The sequence below is a fragment of the Podarcis muralis genome, chromosome Z (genome assembly GCF_964188315.1).
Source record: "Podarcis muralis chromosome Z, rPodMur119.hap1.1, whole genome shotgun sequence".
In the NCBI taxonomy this organism is placed as follows: Eukaryota; Metazoa; Chordata; class Lepidosauria; order Squamata; family Lacertidae; genus Podarcis; species Podarcis muralis.
This window is the reverse complement of record NC_135673.1, coordinates 50,447,811-50,463,145: the sequence shown is the minus strand read 5'-3', so window position 1 is coordinate 50,463,145 and position 15,335 is coordinate 50,447,811. Positions and strand designations below refer to the sequence as shown.

Sequence of the window (15,335 nt, the reverse complement as noted above, 5' to 3'; positions counted from 1 at the left end):
TGGTGGGTGGCGAAACCTTTTTTTTTTTTTTTGCGTTGATTTGATGTGGCATGACCCTCACCTAAATGGAATGCCTAGTTGCCATTTTGGGGCCAGATGGCTCAATGACTTTTTGGTTCCTGAAATTTATTCTGCTGGTGTAGATAAGTATAACAGATATAATTCTACAGGATGTGTTGCTCCTGTATGAAATAGTCAAGATGCAAGGATCCCCAGGCACGTACCTCCAGATGGTGGAGACGTTGGGCACCATCCTGGCACCTGGGCACAACTTGTTTAGTCGCTAAGTCGTGTCCGACTCTTCGTGACCCCATGGACCAGAGCACGCCAGGCACTCCTGTCTTCCACTGCCTCCCACAGTTTGGTCAAACTCATGCTGGTAGCTTCGAGAACACTATCCAACCATCTCGTCCTCTGTCATCCCCTTCTCCTTGTGCCCTCCATCTTTCCCAACATCAGGCCTGCAACACCGGCAACTAAGGGACACACCTAGGAGACGCCCAAGACACCCTGGTCGAGGGTGCACATCAATCTGGCAAGCCCCTTTCGCGGCCAGACCTTTATGGTAGTGGTGGACGCCTAATCCAAATGGCTGGAGGTGGCCCTGATGCCCACCACCACTACCGAGGTGGTGGCACTTTTGAGCGATATCTTTTGGGACTGGGCATCCGCCATAATTAGAATACAAAAAAGGAAGGTGTGAGGAGGTCGATGAAACAAGGTAATGAAAGATAAAGATATGGGAATATTGGATTTGTTTTTAATCCTTTTTTTTCTTTTGGTTTTGGTTTTGATGTATTGTGTGTTTTGTATTTTTTTAAAAAAAATGTTGATTTGTATTGTTTAATTTCTTTTCTCTCTCTCCTTTTTCTGTTTTTCTGTAAATTTTAAATTCTTAATAAATATCATTAAAAAAACAACAACAAATGGCTGGAGGTAGTCCAGGCAGTCATCCGGGTGCTGCGAGGCCTCTTTGCAACGCATGGGTGTCCTGATGTCCTCGTCTCCGAGACCGGACTGCAGGTCACCTCAGGCACTTTTGAGCGATACTTTTTGGGACTGGGCATCCGCCATATCCTAACGGCACCATTTCATCCATCCAGCAATGGGCAAGCGGAGAGAATGGTGCGCTCGGCAAAAGAGGCACTGGCGCACCTGGACCAGGTAGACTGCCACGAGCGGGTCGCCAAATACTTGTTAGTGCAACACATCACCCCTCATGCGGCCACAGGCCGGAGTCCTGCTGAACAGCTTATGGGCCGCCGCCTCAGGTCCCCACTCGACCGGCTGTACCCGGACTTTGCCGTGGCCGAACCCCCAGGCTGTGCCAATGCACCACGGTCATTTGTTCCAGGAAACTTTGCCCAGAACTTTGTGGGGGACATTCCTTGGGTGCCAGCCACAGTAGTGGGAGTCACTGGACCTCGCTCATACCAGGTGGCACTCGAAAACAGACGTTTGTGGTGCCGGCACATAGACCAGCTTAGGCGCAGGGTTGGGGACTTGGACACTACCGTGGTGCCCCCAACTGCGCTCATGGCTCCGGAACAGACACTTACAGATGGCGAGGCTCCACCTACACCTCTCTCGCAAATTGCAGGCATGGAGCCGAACCATGCCGCTTCAGAGGGTCTGCCGGACTTCCCACAGACTCAGACCACTGCCGTGCCTGACATTCCGCCAACTCCACTTGCGGAGGTTCCACCCACAGCAGCAGATCCAGGGGACTTGGTTTCAACGCCACCTAGGGTCTCGCCACAGCCTCAGCAAGAATTGGGCGGCCCCCCGGACTTGGGTACCAGTCCCCGGCGGTCTGGCAGAGTTTCCAAGCGCCTAACTTATTTAAAGGACTATGTTGTTGGACATGTAATACTGCCAGTCTAATGGAAGTAGGTGAAATGTAACCGATATGCTTTTGTGCCTAATTGAACTATTACGTGTAGTGCTGTATATAAGGAAACCATTACGATTGTAACTAATGCCTTATCTCGGTGGGGAGGGGTATTATGTACTGAAGTTCTCACCCTGGGCCAGCAGGGGGGTACTGTAGTTATGCAAATATGGGATCGAAAGTGACATTCAGTGATTGGATAGTTACAGAAAGTTGTTACAGTTACATTGTACTGGAGCTCTATATAAGCAGGCTGACTGAACCCTTCATTTCAGTTCTGTTCTGGCCTGTGAATAAACAAGAGCTGTTTGAAGAATCACTGTGTTGTCTGATATGTTCACCCACAACTTAACACAGGGAGTCTTCTCTTCTCATGCTGTGGCCAAAGTATTGGAGTCTCAGCTTCAGGATCTGTCCTTCCAGTGAGCACTCAGGGCTGATTTCCTTAAGAATGGATACATTTGATCTTCTTGCAGTCCATGGGACTCTCAAGAGTCTCCTCCAGCACCATAATTCAAAAGCATCAGTTGTTTGGCGATCAGCCTTCTTTATGGTCCAGCTCTCACTTCCATACATCACTACTGGGAATACCATAACTTTAACCATACAGACCTTTGTTGGCAAGGTGATGTCTCTGCTTTTTAAGATGCTGTCTAGGTTTGTCATTGCTTTTCTCCCAAGAGTTGTTGTAGTAGTTGATAGGCAGGTGCAAAAGGTGTCAGGCACATGGCAAATTTCCAAAGCTGCTGCTGAGATCATGATCACAAAGTGAGTGTGGCCATAGACTACACAATACAGCTGGGCAAAGGTAAAAGGAGCCCAGGAGCGTTGCAAAGGATGCTGAAGGCAGCAGAAGTTGTACAAATGCCAATACCGATATGGAAAGACTTTCCAAGAGAAGCTATACTACTGTAGTGCACTCTGATTATAGCTGCCACTGAACACTGCCTGGAAGCTTTCTCTGATGTAGCACCTCTCAAAAGACTAGAATATTTTCTAGGTACAATTCAAGGTGCTGGGCTTGACTGAGAAACCTTGAATACAAGGGAGATTGCCTCCTTCTCTTGTGAACGCCAAGATCAACAAATTGGTTGATCTTGCCATCCACGAACAATGCCATCCACGAACTATGTTCTGATGCAAGTAATGAATAGAAAGGCTGTCCGTTAACTGAAGCACAAGCCTGAGTATCATTCCAAAAAGTTACAAATACTCATTTCATTTTTTTACTTGGTGAAGGCTAAGGTAGCCAAGGTGAGAACTTTCACACTGAATATACTTAAATCCATTTTTAGTCCTGAGTCTTCAAGTTTGGAGGAAGCACACATTTTATGAACGAGCGAATGAAAGCTTAATGAAGGATTTGAAACAGAATGAGGAAGCAAGTAAGCAAGGCCGAATAGAAAGGAGCAACTTGTTCCAGAAATAGGGAAGGGCTTGTTAGAAGGGCACAAAGACAGGAGTGGCAAAAGGGAACAAAGGAGAACCAGTGTGGTTTTTGTCACAAAGCTGCACACTCCAACACTTTCATTTAGCTGATTTTCTGCTAAATGGTTTTCTATCACCATGATAGGCAAGGAACATTATTTAGATAAGATAAAAGATTGTATCTCCTAAAGTCAGGAGCTAGATCCCAAGGCCTGTGAGGACACTTACTTGCTTGTCCTTAGTTACAATTTTCAACCTAATAATAAATACACTGGTACCTCAGGTTAGGAACTTAATTCGTTCTGAAGGTCCATTCTTAACCTGAAACTGTTCTTAACCTGAGGTACCACTTTAGCTAATGGGACCTCCCGCTGGCGCCACGGCACGATTTCTGTTCTCATCCTGATGCAAAGTTCTTAACCCGAGGTACTATTTCTGGGTTAGCGTCTGTAACCCGAAGTACCACTGCATAGCTTTTGCTTCTCTCTGTCTCTCTGAGAGGACAAAGAGAGAGATGACATGTTTCTTTGTCCTTATTTATGATTAATAATTCCATAGTTGTAGTATGCTTCCACAAGCCTCACGCCTATTCTGTGTGCGCAGTTCACTCGGCTGATATATTGTACCCTGGCTTTGAAGCCTGGGTCACTGATTTACATTGGAGCAGAGGCAGATGGGTCTTCGCAGCGGGATGGCTGGAAGGAGACGACCCAGCTGGGGCTACCCAGCTGGCCTTGCGACCCTCTGCATGCCAACAACTACAACTAACTTAAAGGAATGCTATTTCTCTTTCTTCTTTCTGAAGCACTTTCCAAAGATGGTGGGTGAGTGGGTGAGTATATATTGGGAAGGGACCCCAAGGATCATCTAGTCCAACCTGCTACTGAAGGAGGTGAGGACAGGTGACCCCACCTAGGCCCGAAGTCATCCCAGGCCTCAAGACTTCACCCCAGGCCTCAAAACCAAATTTTCCCTTTCTCTCTTCTAAAAATCCACAGCTTCAGCTTTTCTCTGCTCTTCTCTGCTTTCTCACAAGATGCTGCTGCATAGGCAAAACGTTATTTCTATCAGTACGAGAGAACTTCAAGAAGCTAATGAATAGACTCTATCAATGCCAAGAATAAGCAGGCCTGGGAACTGAGTCTTATCTCATCCAGTTGCAACACATCTTGGACATGCTGAAACGCAAGGCTCCTCAACCCCCTTGGCTTCTCATTCCCCTTTCCTGGGAAGGGCGCCAAGAGTCCCAAGACAGGAGCTTTCTGTTCATGCTCAGGGAAACTCATGAGGCAAGACTTCTGAGGAGGGGGAGAAGGGGGAGGGAACTGGAGGGGAATATATGCTCTGTGCAAATGGCTGTGAACTTGTGCTAAGCTTGTGAGTTATTGCGCTTGCTCCTTCTACCAAGGAGTAATAAAAGTAGTAATAAAGCTCTTTCTCTGGATCAACCCTTGAGTGTCTGCTTGACTCCCACTTCCCTGTCCCAGGCGCAATGCTCTTCCCACCCGAAGGCAAAGCCTGAAAAGGCTACACTACAAGGCAAGAATTTGCAGGTGTCCCTTACGGGGATCAACCCCACAACCTTTGTGTCTACAGCACAGCTAGATGCTGCACTCTTAAATGGCACTTTGAAGGCTATTTAGGTATGGCTGAGGGATCCACACTTCTCCTGCAGCTGCAAGTTAAGTTATGCCATGAAGCACCCCTTGCCATCCCCTTTTGCTGTCTGAGAGCAGAGGAAGTGCTGCCTGAAGTTCTCAGGGTGATTGCACATATGCTAACAACATTTATAAAGGTAAAGGTAAAGGTACCCCTGCCCGTACGGGCCAGTCTTGACAGACTCTGGGATTGTGCGCCCATCTCACTCAAGAGGCCTGGGGCCAGCGCTGCCCGGAGACACTTCCGGGTCACGTGGCCAGCGTGACATCGCTGCTCTGGCGAGCCAGAGCCGCACACGGAAACGCCGTTTACCTTCCTGCTAGTAAGCGGTCCCTATTTATCTACTTGCACCCGGGGGTGCTTTCGAACTGCTAGGTTGGCAGGCGCTGGGACAGAGCAGCGGGAGCGCACCCCGCCGCGGGGATTCGAACCGCTGACCTTTCGATCGGCATGCCCTAGGCGCTGAGGCTTTTACCCACAGCGCCACCCGCGTCCCGCAACAACATTTATACCTCCAGGCAAAGGAAAAAACATGAGCCTACTCTGAAGGCTTATAAATGTAGAAAGTGCTTTTCTTTAGAGCACCTCTCTTAACATTGCAAGCTGCTGCAAGTGTCCAAAACTGGTGAGAGGTTGCTGGTTTGTAAATATTAATTATTCCTACTTTATTAATCTGAATTACTCAAATGGCTTTTAATAATAATAATAATAATAATAATAATAATAATTTTTATTTATACCACGCCCTCCCCAGCCAAGGCCGGGCTCAGGGAGGCTAACAAGCAATAATAAAGTAAGTTGAATGAATACAACTTAAAAACAAAATTAAAATACAACATTAAAATATTGAAGCATTAAAATATTAAAATGTAGCCTCATCGCAGGAGGAGAAAGGAAAAGAAAAAAGAAAGAGGGGGAGGGAGGGAATCAAATTGGCTCCAAGCCAAAGGTCAGGTGGAACAACTCTGTCTTACAGGCCCTGAGGAAAGAAATCAGATCCTGCAGGGCCCTGGTCTCATGAGGCAGAGCATTCCACCAAGCCGGAGCCAGAGTTGAAAAGGCCCTGGCTCTGATTAAAGCCAATCTTTTTTTTTAAAAAAAAATAATTTTTATTAATTTTCCAAACATGTATTAAAAACAAACAATAAAACAGAACAAAACATACAAACAAATAAACATGTATAATTTCATAAACTTATTTTCCTTCACCTTACTTCCCGGACTTCCCCATACCTCCCTTTTTCTGCATCCTTATTTTTACCTTTTCTCAGCAACCCTCCATTTAATTAATTGACTCATCTTCATTATAATTTCCTTAAACTTATGATTTACAGCTGCAATTCTCTGTTTCTTAACACCATAACATCTCAGCACTCCTCAATGTTACAACAATTTTTAAGATATATTTTAAATTTCTTCCAATCTTCTTCCACTGTCTCACTCCCCTGGTCACGGATTCTGCCGGTCATCTCCGCCATTCCCATGTAGTCAATCACCTTCGCTTGCCATTCTTCCAGAGTGGGTAGCTGCTGCGTCTTCCAATACTTTGCTAGAAGAATTCTTGCTGCTGTGGTAGCATACATGAAAAAAATTCTGTCCTTCCTTGGCACCAATTGGCCCACCATGCCCAGGAGAAAAGCCTCTGGTTTTTTAGAAAATGTCCATTTAAGGACCTTTTTAATTTCATTATAGATCATTTCCCAGTAGGCTTTAATCTTCGGGCAGGTCCACCAAAGGTGATAGAAAGTACCTTCAGTCTCATTACATTTCCAACATTTATTATTGGGCAAATGGTAAATTTTTGCAAGTTTGACTGGGGTCATGTACCACCTATAGATCATTTTCATTATGTTTTCTCTCAAGGCATTACAAGCCGTAAACTTAACACCAGTATTCCATAACTTTTCCCAGTCATCAAACATAATGTCATGACCTATGTCTTGTGCCCATTTGATCATAGCTGATTTTACTGTTTCATCTTGTGTATTCCATTTCAGCAGCAAATTATACATTCTTGACAAGTTCTTAGTATTGGGTTCTAACAATTCTGTTTCTAATTTCGATCTCTCCATCTGAAAACCTATTTTTCTGTCCTGTTTAAATACCTCGTTTATCTGAAGGTAATGCAACCAATCTCGTACTTTAGACTTTAATTTGTCATAACTCTGTAATTTAAGCCTTTCACCATCTTGTTCTAAGATTTCACAATATTTTGGCCATTTGGACTCCATATTAAGTTTTTTTATCTCTTTAGCTTCCATTGGTGATAGCCACCTGGGAGTTCTACTTTCCAGTAGATCTTTGTATCTTATCCAAACATTGTATAGTGCTTTCCTAACAATATGGTTTTTAAAACCTTTATGTAATTTTACCTTGTCATACCATATATATGCATGCCAACCAAATCTATTGTCATACCCTTCCAGATCCAAAATGTCTGTGTTCTCAAGATTGAAGCCAATCTAACTTCCTTAGGGCCTGGGACCACTAGGGTGTTGCTATTTATGGACCTTAAGGTCCTCCGTGGGACATACCAGGAGAGGCTAAGCCGCTTATCAGCTGATCTGCTAAGCCGCTAATAGCGCTAATCCGCTAATGGGCTTGCTTCGCAAGATGAAAAAACCGCAAGACGAAGAGAATCGCGGAACGGATTCTTTTCGTCTTGCGAGGCACCACTGTATGTCAATTTCTATTTATATTTTTCCCCTTTTACCTTCATGCCTGCAGCTGACTTTTCCTCTACCTCCTCTTCTCCCTTCGTCAGACGAAGCTTCCTCCTCCTCCTTTTCAGAGCAGGAATTCAACAGAGCCCATACAGACCTAAGAAATATCCGTAGGGTTGATTATTTTCACAAGAAGGGAAAGAGGGGGTCCACGTAAAAGCAGACATATAATATGTCAAGCACAGATAGCAGTGGAAGAAATAATAAAGTGGGAAAGGAGCCTCCCTTCCCTATGAGCTATCATACGACTAACTGGAATAAATGTGGTTTTCCCCAAGAGCCACACACACGCTCCATGCGACTCTTTAAAGGGAGCGTGGCTCTTGGGGGCTTTTCTGGTAGGTGGGGGAAGGAACTGATGGGCTGCCCTCTGTCCCTTCCCCCACCTCCCGGAAAAGCCAGCAAGAGCCACACACACGCTCAGCGTGGCTCTTTAAAGCGAGCGCTGAGCAGAGCCTGGGATGCATACAGGCTCTGCTCAGCGCTCCCTTTAAAGAATATTTTTTTCTTGTATTCCCCCTCTAAAAACTAGGTGTGTCTTTATGGTCAGGTGCGTCTTATGGAGCGAAACATATGGTGCCTGGTTACAAAACCACTGCTTAAAGAAGTGGTTCATCTGAACAATACTTTGTTTCAGATACAGTTTTTTCAATACATTGTTTCAGATACAGTTTTCAATACACTGCTTGGTCACCCTTGGTTAGGCTCACAAAGGTGGCCTGAGGGGGAAAGCAATGGAGATCTGAACTCACAGCCAGTTACTCTGGAGTTGCTGTAGCCAGGGGGAGCTTCCCCGCCCCAATTCAAATAAATAAAAATACTATACTGTTAAGGCTTAGGGGGGAAGAGGCCATGTCCCACTTGGGTGGGTGTGATTTATAATAATAATAATAATTTAACATTTAATGATAATGATAATTTATTACTATTTCCCAGCCACCAACAGAATATTTAAAAAAACGATAAAACATAATATACTACAAACTTCCCTAACCCTTTTATAAGAATAACAATTATAATAATGATAACAATTTAAAAATTAATGATAATCATAATTTATTATCCTTCCCCAGCCACTGTGGGCTGCTCCCAACAGAATATTAAAAACGCGACAAAACAATATATATTACAAACTCCACTCAGCCTTTTATTATAATAACTAAAAAATAATAATTTAAAAAGTAATGATAATAATAATTTATTACTATTCCCCAGCCATCAGAATACAGCATTAAAAACACGACAAAACTTACCAGCTTCCTTCGCGTGTGAGAAACACTGAGGAGAAAACAGGTGTAGAGAAAAAGCGCCCAATGGCTGGCTCCGCCCACAGCCCGACCTGCGCTGTGCTTCGTCACCCCGCCCTTTCCGACCCGGATATATAACCCCCGGCCGGCAGAAGCGCTCTCCTTTTGCGTCGAGAGCCCGCAGCCATGGTGAGTGCTTAGGGTATGGGTCGGTGGAGCGATCCGTCGCCGTCCTAGGCGGTGGGGCTGGGGGCGCGGTGGGCGCGGCTCTTCCGTGGGGCGGGGAAACGGAGGCGCCGCGTCTGGGCTCTCTCGGTCTTGGGGGGGGGGTGCGAGCATGCGCAGTGCGGGCCGCAGGGAATCAGGCCGCCGGCCAGACACGCCCTCTAACCAGTCTTTCTCAACCTGTGAGTCCCCAGATGTTGTTGGATTACAACTCCCATCACCCCTAGCTAGCAAGGCCAGAGCTCAGGGATGATTGGAGTTGTAGTCCAACCAGTGGCGTAGCGTGGGTTGTCAGCACCCGGGGCAAGGCAAGTAATTTGCGCCCCCTAACCCGTGGATTTTAGCACCCGAGTACGAGCGCCCGGTTGCGGCCAGCACCCTTGGCACCCCCCACGCTACGCCACTGTTCCAACGTTCAGCTTCACTGGATGCCCACGAGTTATATTGTACGGAGAGAGGGATAAAAACTTTCCTCTCTGTCCACTCTCTCCTTGCCATGCCTAGTTTTGCAGGCTTCTCTCCTGTCGCCTCTTGCTTGCCTTTTCTCTAAACTAAAAACAAACCCAATGCTGCCGCCTTTCCTCAGGGCACCGGCTCCATCCCCTTGCTTAGATTCCCTCTACCAAAGCTGAAAGCAGCCTGAAGTTCCTCCTGATCGTGAATGGGAAACAGCTGGCGAAGCCGGCGGCCTGCCAGGGAAGGGATCTCTTCCTAACTCCTGCTCCACGGAGCCCGTTCCTTGCAAGCGCTCCCTGTCCCTCGGATGGCGAGCGCCTTTGGAAACGCGGAGCAGGCGCTTGCCGGGGAGCAGCCCCGCCCGCCCCTTCCCAAGCTAATCCTTTTAAAACCGAAAGCCCCTTAACCCGCTGGCGAGAGGCTTAGCCGGGCCTCGCCCGCCCACCGGCTTCCTCTCGGTTTTTGGGGAGCGCAGGGCGCGGCGAGGCCCCTCGGAGCTCTCCTCCCTCCCAGTCGGCAGAAGCAGCCGTCGCCTGGGGCTGGGCCGAGGGGATGACGGCGCGTCGGGGTGCGGAGGCTGCCTGTGTCCGGCCAGGCGTCCGTGGCGGCGGCGCTGCTGCAACGGCTGCTCCTCCTGCGAGCAGTGAGTGGAGCGCAGCGGCGGCGGGGGGCGCGCACGTGCTAGGGCGCAAGGCTGGCGGCGGCGGCGGAGAGCCCGGCGGAGGAAGGAACTTGTCCCTTCCCTCTGGACTCGCGCCCCCCCCCCCAGATGTTGCGCCCGGTGCGGCCGGCACCCTTGGCACCCCCCACGCTACGCCACTGAGTCCAACAACATCTGGGGAAAGCGATCGCTTGGCAAGGGGCCGGGGGAACTTCCTGCCACTGGACTGGGGCGCAGGAGCGGGGCTGGGGGGGGGGTTGCCCTAAGGGAGAAGGGAACCTAAGGATGCTCGACAAGAAACTAAATGGGAATAAATTAAAATGGCGATTAGTGAAGAGCTGGGGGTGGATTCATAGAACAGGGGTGGCTGGAAGGGGCCCGAGGGTCATCTAGTGCAGCCCGCCGCCTTGCGAGAATGATCTGCTTAAACACCTGGGCTGATTCGAACCCACGCCCTTTGCCTGCTTTCGCCCCCTCAGGCTCGAGGACCCAAGAAGCACCTGAAACGGGTGGCAGCCCCCAAACACTGGATGCTGGACAAGCTGACGGGAGTCTTTGCAAGTATCTTTTTGTAATTACCTTTTACAAGCCTTTTTAAAAGGGGAGCCTTGCACTTCAGGCGTTAGTTTGCACCTGGGCTTCTTCGTTTTACCTTCTTTATTAAACACCTTACCCTTAATTTCTCCCCTTATTTACATATTCAATTCCTTGTGGTTGTTTATTAAATCTATACATTTCTTATGGTTTCTTATTAAATCTCGCCGTTCATCCCGGGATAGTTTATAGCAGAAAAATGCAAAATTAGAACACAATGCATAATAACAAGTTATAGAGAAACTAACACAACATTATAGATCAAAATAACAATATGTAGAAAAATAAAGGATCTTGGGGAAGGATAAGTTAGTGAGTCGGTCGAACATTCTGACAAAACAATGAAGGGATGTAAAATAACATCTGGGAAAATGCATGAATAAAACACTAAATAAATAAATACATAGATTATTGAGCTTCCATGCCCAGTGGAAGTCTGTCTATATTTTATAAATAGGTTTTTTAAAAAATAATACACATGGAAAAGCTTCCCTAGAGATGGCTGCCTTCAGATATTTTCTCACGGTTGCATCATCATCATAATAATAGCAACAAGGCCAACCGGATTCTGGGAGTTGCAGTTTCAGGCGCTCTAGGTTTGCCGCCCTGTAACCTTCCCTTTTCTTTTTGGGATTCTAGGCGCCGCGCCCGTCGACGGGACCCCACAAGTTGCGTGAGTGCCTCCCGCTGGTGATTTTCCTCCGCAACAGGCTCAAATATGCCCTGACAGGCGACGAGGTCAAGAAGATCTGCATGCAGCGCTTTGTCAAGATTGATGGCAAGGTTCGCACCGACATCACCTACCCGGCGGGCTTCATGGGTGAGGCCCTAGGTTTCTAGTAGCGGGGTTTGAAATGCCCGATTTCCAGCAGTGGGACATTCTGCAGGGCGGAAAACTGGGTTTACGTGACAGTTGCACCACACTGGCATCCCACTGTAACGACCGCTCTCTCTCCCCGTAGACGTGATCAGCATCGAGAAGACGGGCGAGCACTTCCGCCTGGTTTATGACACCAAGGGGCGCTTTGCCGTGCACCGCATCAGCCCCGAGGAGGCCAAGGTGAGAATTGGGGGACTCGATTTGAATCCTTTTCTTTCTGAAAGACTCAGCCTTGCTGGCTTAAGATGGACAACCAGAGGAAGGAATGATCAGTGCTCGGAGTGCTTTTGTGATTTAAATCCCTCATGAGTTAGACCAGATTCAAATCCCGTTTTTCAGAAAGACTCACCTTTCTGGTATCCTCTTAATCAGGCTTCCTCAACTTCTGCCCTCCAGATGTTTTTGGCCTACACCTCCCATGATCACTAAATATCAGGACCAGTGGTCAGAGGTGATGGGAATTGTAGTCTCAAAAACATCTAGAGGGGCAAGGTTGAGGGAGCCTTTTCTTAATATTGACAAAAGGGACTGATTTCTCCCATTCCTCCCGGCAGTACAAGCTGTGCAAGGTGCGCCGCATCCTGGTGGGCACCAAGGGCACCCCCCGCCTGGTGACGCACGATGCCCGCACCATCCGCTACCCGGACCCCCTGGTCAAGGTCAACGACACCGTCCAGGTCGACCTGCAGACAGGCAAGATCACCGACTTCATCAAGTTTGACACAGGTAGCGGTTCCTCTGAGCGCGTCGAGAGCGCCGGAATCCTTCCCCAATGGGGGGAGACTGCCTCTGGCCCTGGAGGCTCCCTTCCAGAACACCCATATTTTTTGAAGCAGTTTTATTTTATTATTTCCATATGCATGCATATGTCTATCTGTCTGTCTATCTATCTATCTATCTATCTATCTATCTATCTATCATCTATATCTGTCCCCTCTGCCAGTCCCAATTCCGCCTCGCAGGACCATTGTTGCCCAGGCACCTTCTGACCCTTTCCCTCCCTCTTCTCTCTGACAGGCAACCTCTGCATGGTGACGGGGGGTGCCAACTTGGGGCGCATCGGGGTGATCACCAACCGCGAGAGGCACCCCGGTTCCTTTGATGTGGTCCACGTCAAGGACACCAATGGCAACAGCTTCGCCACCAGACTCTCCAACATCTTCGTCATTGGCAAGGTGGGCACTGGTCATATTATTTCCATTTTTGAAATTATTTTAATTCATTCTCTCCTCTGCATTTTTTTATTAAAAAATTATTTCCATTTTAAAATATTCTTACTTTTATTATTCTCCTGTTGTTTTTATTTTTCAAGGATTTGTTTCCACAGCTATTCCAAATAAATCACCACCCAATTGATTCAGTTCAGTGCCATTTCTGTTCTTGCATGTAATTTTTTTTTTAAGCAAGTATACTGTAATGCAAGGATATTTGTGAGGCATGACCTGATATTAACGGGGGGAATGTGATGCAACACCAAGGAGAACCAACTTCATCAAAATAAAAAAAATCCTTCCAGTAGCACCTTAGAGACCAACTAAGTTACTTTTGATAATTTTGTTTTGAATGCGGCAGACCAACACGGCTACCTACCTGTAACTACGATTTCATCAAGTTCGGGGTTCTCCTGAGCATGTTAAGAGTGCACTGAGCTGGAGTCCCTTTGGGGTGTGAAATTTGGATTTGGTTTAAATTGCACTCAGTTAGTTTCAATGAGAGTGCAAGTTGAAAAAGATTGGGCTAATCAATCCAATAATAATAATAAATGCCTCTTATCGCTCCTTCCAGGGCAACAAGCCGTGGATCTCGCTGCCTCGCGGGAAAGGCATCCGCCTCACTATCGCCGAGGAGCGAGACAAGCGGCTGGCGGCCAAACAGAGCAGCGGATGAAGACGTGTGCGGAGGAATGAGGAAAGCAGAAATTTTTTTCGCCAATAAAAGCATCTTGCAATGTGGCTCTGGGGCTCCTCTTCTCTTGAGTGGCTTTATTCTTATTTCCACCTGGAAACATTTGGGGCCGGCTCCTACTTGGCCCTTGGAAAAATAATTTCAATTATTATTACAATAACGGTTACAGTTATTATAATAACGGTGGCAGGTATTATTACAAAAAATAATTGCATACAATAATGATTGCCATTATTATCGCAATAATGATCGCCATTAGTACTACAATGATGGTTGCCATTATTGCAATAATTGCAGTTATTATTACAATAACTATTGCAGTTATTATTACAATAATGATTGCAGCTATTATCGCAAATAACGGTTGCAGTTTTTACAGTAACAAATGTAATTATTTGTTGTCATTTAGTCATGTCTGACTCTTCATGACCCCATGGACTAAAGTACGGCAGGCACTCCTGTCTTCCACTGCCTCCCGCAGTTTGGTCAAAATGCAGTTATTAGCAGCCAACAAAAAGGCCTTTTGAGTCACAGGGAAGGGAGCTGAATATCAAGTGACAGCTCCAGGGGTGGCCCTTAGAGAGAGAGGAATATCAAGTGACAGCCGCCAATGCCTTTTGGAGGGACTCCTTGCTCTGATCTAAATCCGAACCTGAGACCGAAATATAAGTGGCAGGCTAAATATAAGTGGCATTTCCAGGGCATTTCTCCTGACTAGCTGACTCTGCCTATTCTATGCTGCAGTTCCTGCATTTCAGCGGGTTGGGATAGATGAACCTTGGGTCCCATCTCTGCCCATCATGGTGGGTTATTGCTTTCTTACTGTTAAGAAGGAAGGAATAAGAAAGCCATACAATACTAAGAAGAAGAAAGGAGCAGTAAGAAGAAATCATTATTATTATTGCTTTTTTCTTAATAATAATAAAAGCAATAATAATAATGCTTTCTTAATTGTTCCTTCTTAGTGCTGCTTTCTTATTGCTTCCTTCTTAACAATAAGAAAGCAATAATAAGAAAAAAGCAGTAATAATAAAGCAATAAGTGTTATTGCTTATTAAGAAAGCAATAATAGGAAGAAAATGTGAAAGGCTCTTAAAGCCCTCCTCGGCCTAGGACCCTCGTACCTACGGGACCGCCTCTCCTGGTATGCCCCACAGAGGACCTTAAGGTCCATATATAGCAACACCCTAGAGGTCCCGGGCCCTAAGGAAGTTAGATTAGCCTCAACCAGAGCCAGGGCCTTCTCAACACTGGCTCCAGCCTGGTGGAATGCTTTGTCTCTTGAGACCAGGGCCCTGCGGGATCTGATCTCTTTCTGAGCCTTTGGCTCAGAATCAGTTTGATTCCCTCCCCCTTTTTCTTTTTCCTTTCTCCCCCTATGATGAGATTGCTCCCTAATTGTTTTAATGTTGTATCTTAATCTTTTAAATTGTATTTTCATCAACTTGTTTTTATTATTGGTTTTTAGCCGCCCTGAGCCCGGTCTTGGCTGGGGAGGGTGGGGTATAAATAAAAATTTAGTAGTAGTAGTAGTAGTAGTAGTAGTATCAGTAAGAAGGAAAGAATAGAAAGAAAACAAAGCAGCAAAAAGAAAAATTGCTTATTAAGAAGAAAGCAATACTAATATTAAAGCAACTTAAGAAGAAAATAATAAAAAGAGGGAGAA

At 46.5% G+C, this 15,335-nt stretch overlaps 2 protein-coding genes across 4 annotated transcripts in view; one reads left to right on the top strand and one right to left on the bottom strand.

The window, feature by feature from the left end:
- Positions 1-9,088, bottom strand: part of LOC114589091 (maestro heat-like repeat-containing protein family member 7) — a 45,351-nt gene extending 36,263 nt beyond the window's left edge. For all 3 annotated transcript variants that reach the window (XM_077922488.1, XM_028715132.2, XM_077922489.1), the window contains exons 1-2: positions 8,955-9,088; positions 7,692-7,798 (exon numbers count right to left, since the gene is read on the bottom strand). The gene's annotated coding sequence lies outside the window, so the exon portion shown is untranslated. The remainder of the gene's footprint in view (positions 1-7,691; positions 7,799-8,954) is intronic.
- Positions 9,072-13,716, top strand: LOC114589092 (small ribosomal subunit protein eS4). The gene is made up of 7 exons (XM_028715135.2): positions 9,072-9,137; positions 10,770-10,847; positions 11,524-11,704; positions 11,847-11,944; positions 12,319-12,490; positions 12,782-12,939; positions 13,550-13,716. The coding sequence occupies exons 1-7, from the start codon at positions 9,135-9,137 to the stop codon at positions 13,649-13,651; spliced, it is 792 nt and encodes a 263-aa protein (XP_028570968.1). The 5' UTR covers positions 9,072-9,134; the 3' UTR covers positions 13,652-13,716.
- The last annotated feature ends 1,619 nt before the right edge of the window (positions 13,717-15,335 follow it).

Bases quoted from the DNA above. Each gene is read 5' to 3' on its own strand.
- LOC114589092 (XM_028715135.2), top strand. The intron at 10,848-11,523 runs GCAAGTATCTTT...TTGGGATTCTAG, and splicing joins ACAAGCTGACGGGAGTCTTT to GCGCCGCGCCCGTCGACGGG. The intron at 11,705-11,846 runs GTGAGGCCCTAG...CTCTCCCCGTAG, and splicing joins CTACCCGGCGGGCTTCATGG to ACGTGATCAGCATCGAGAAG.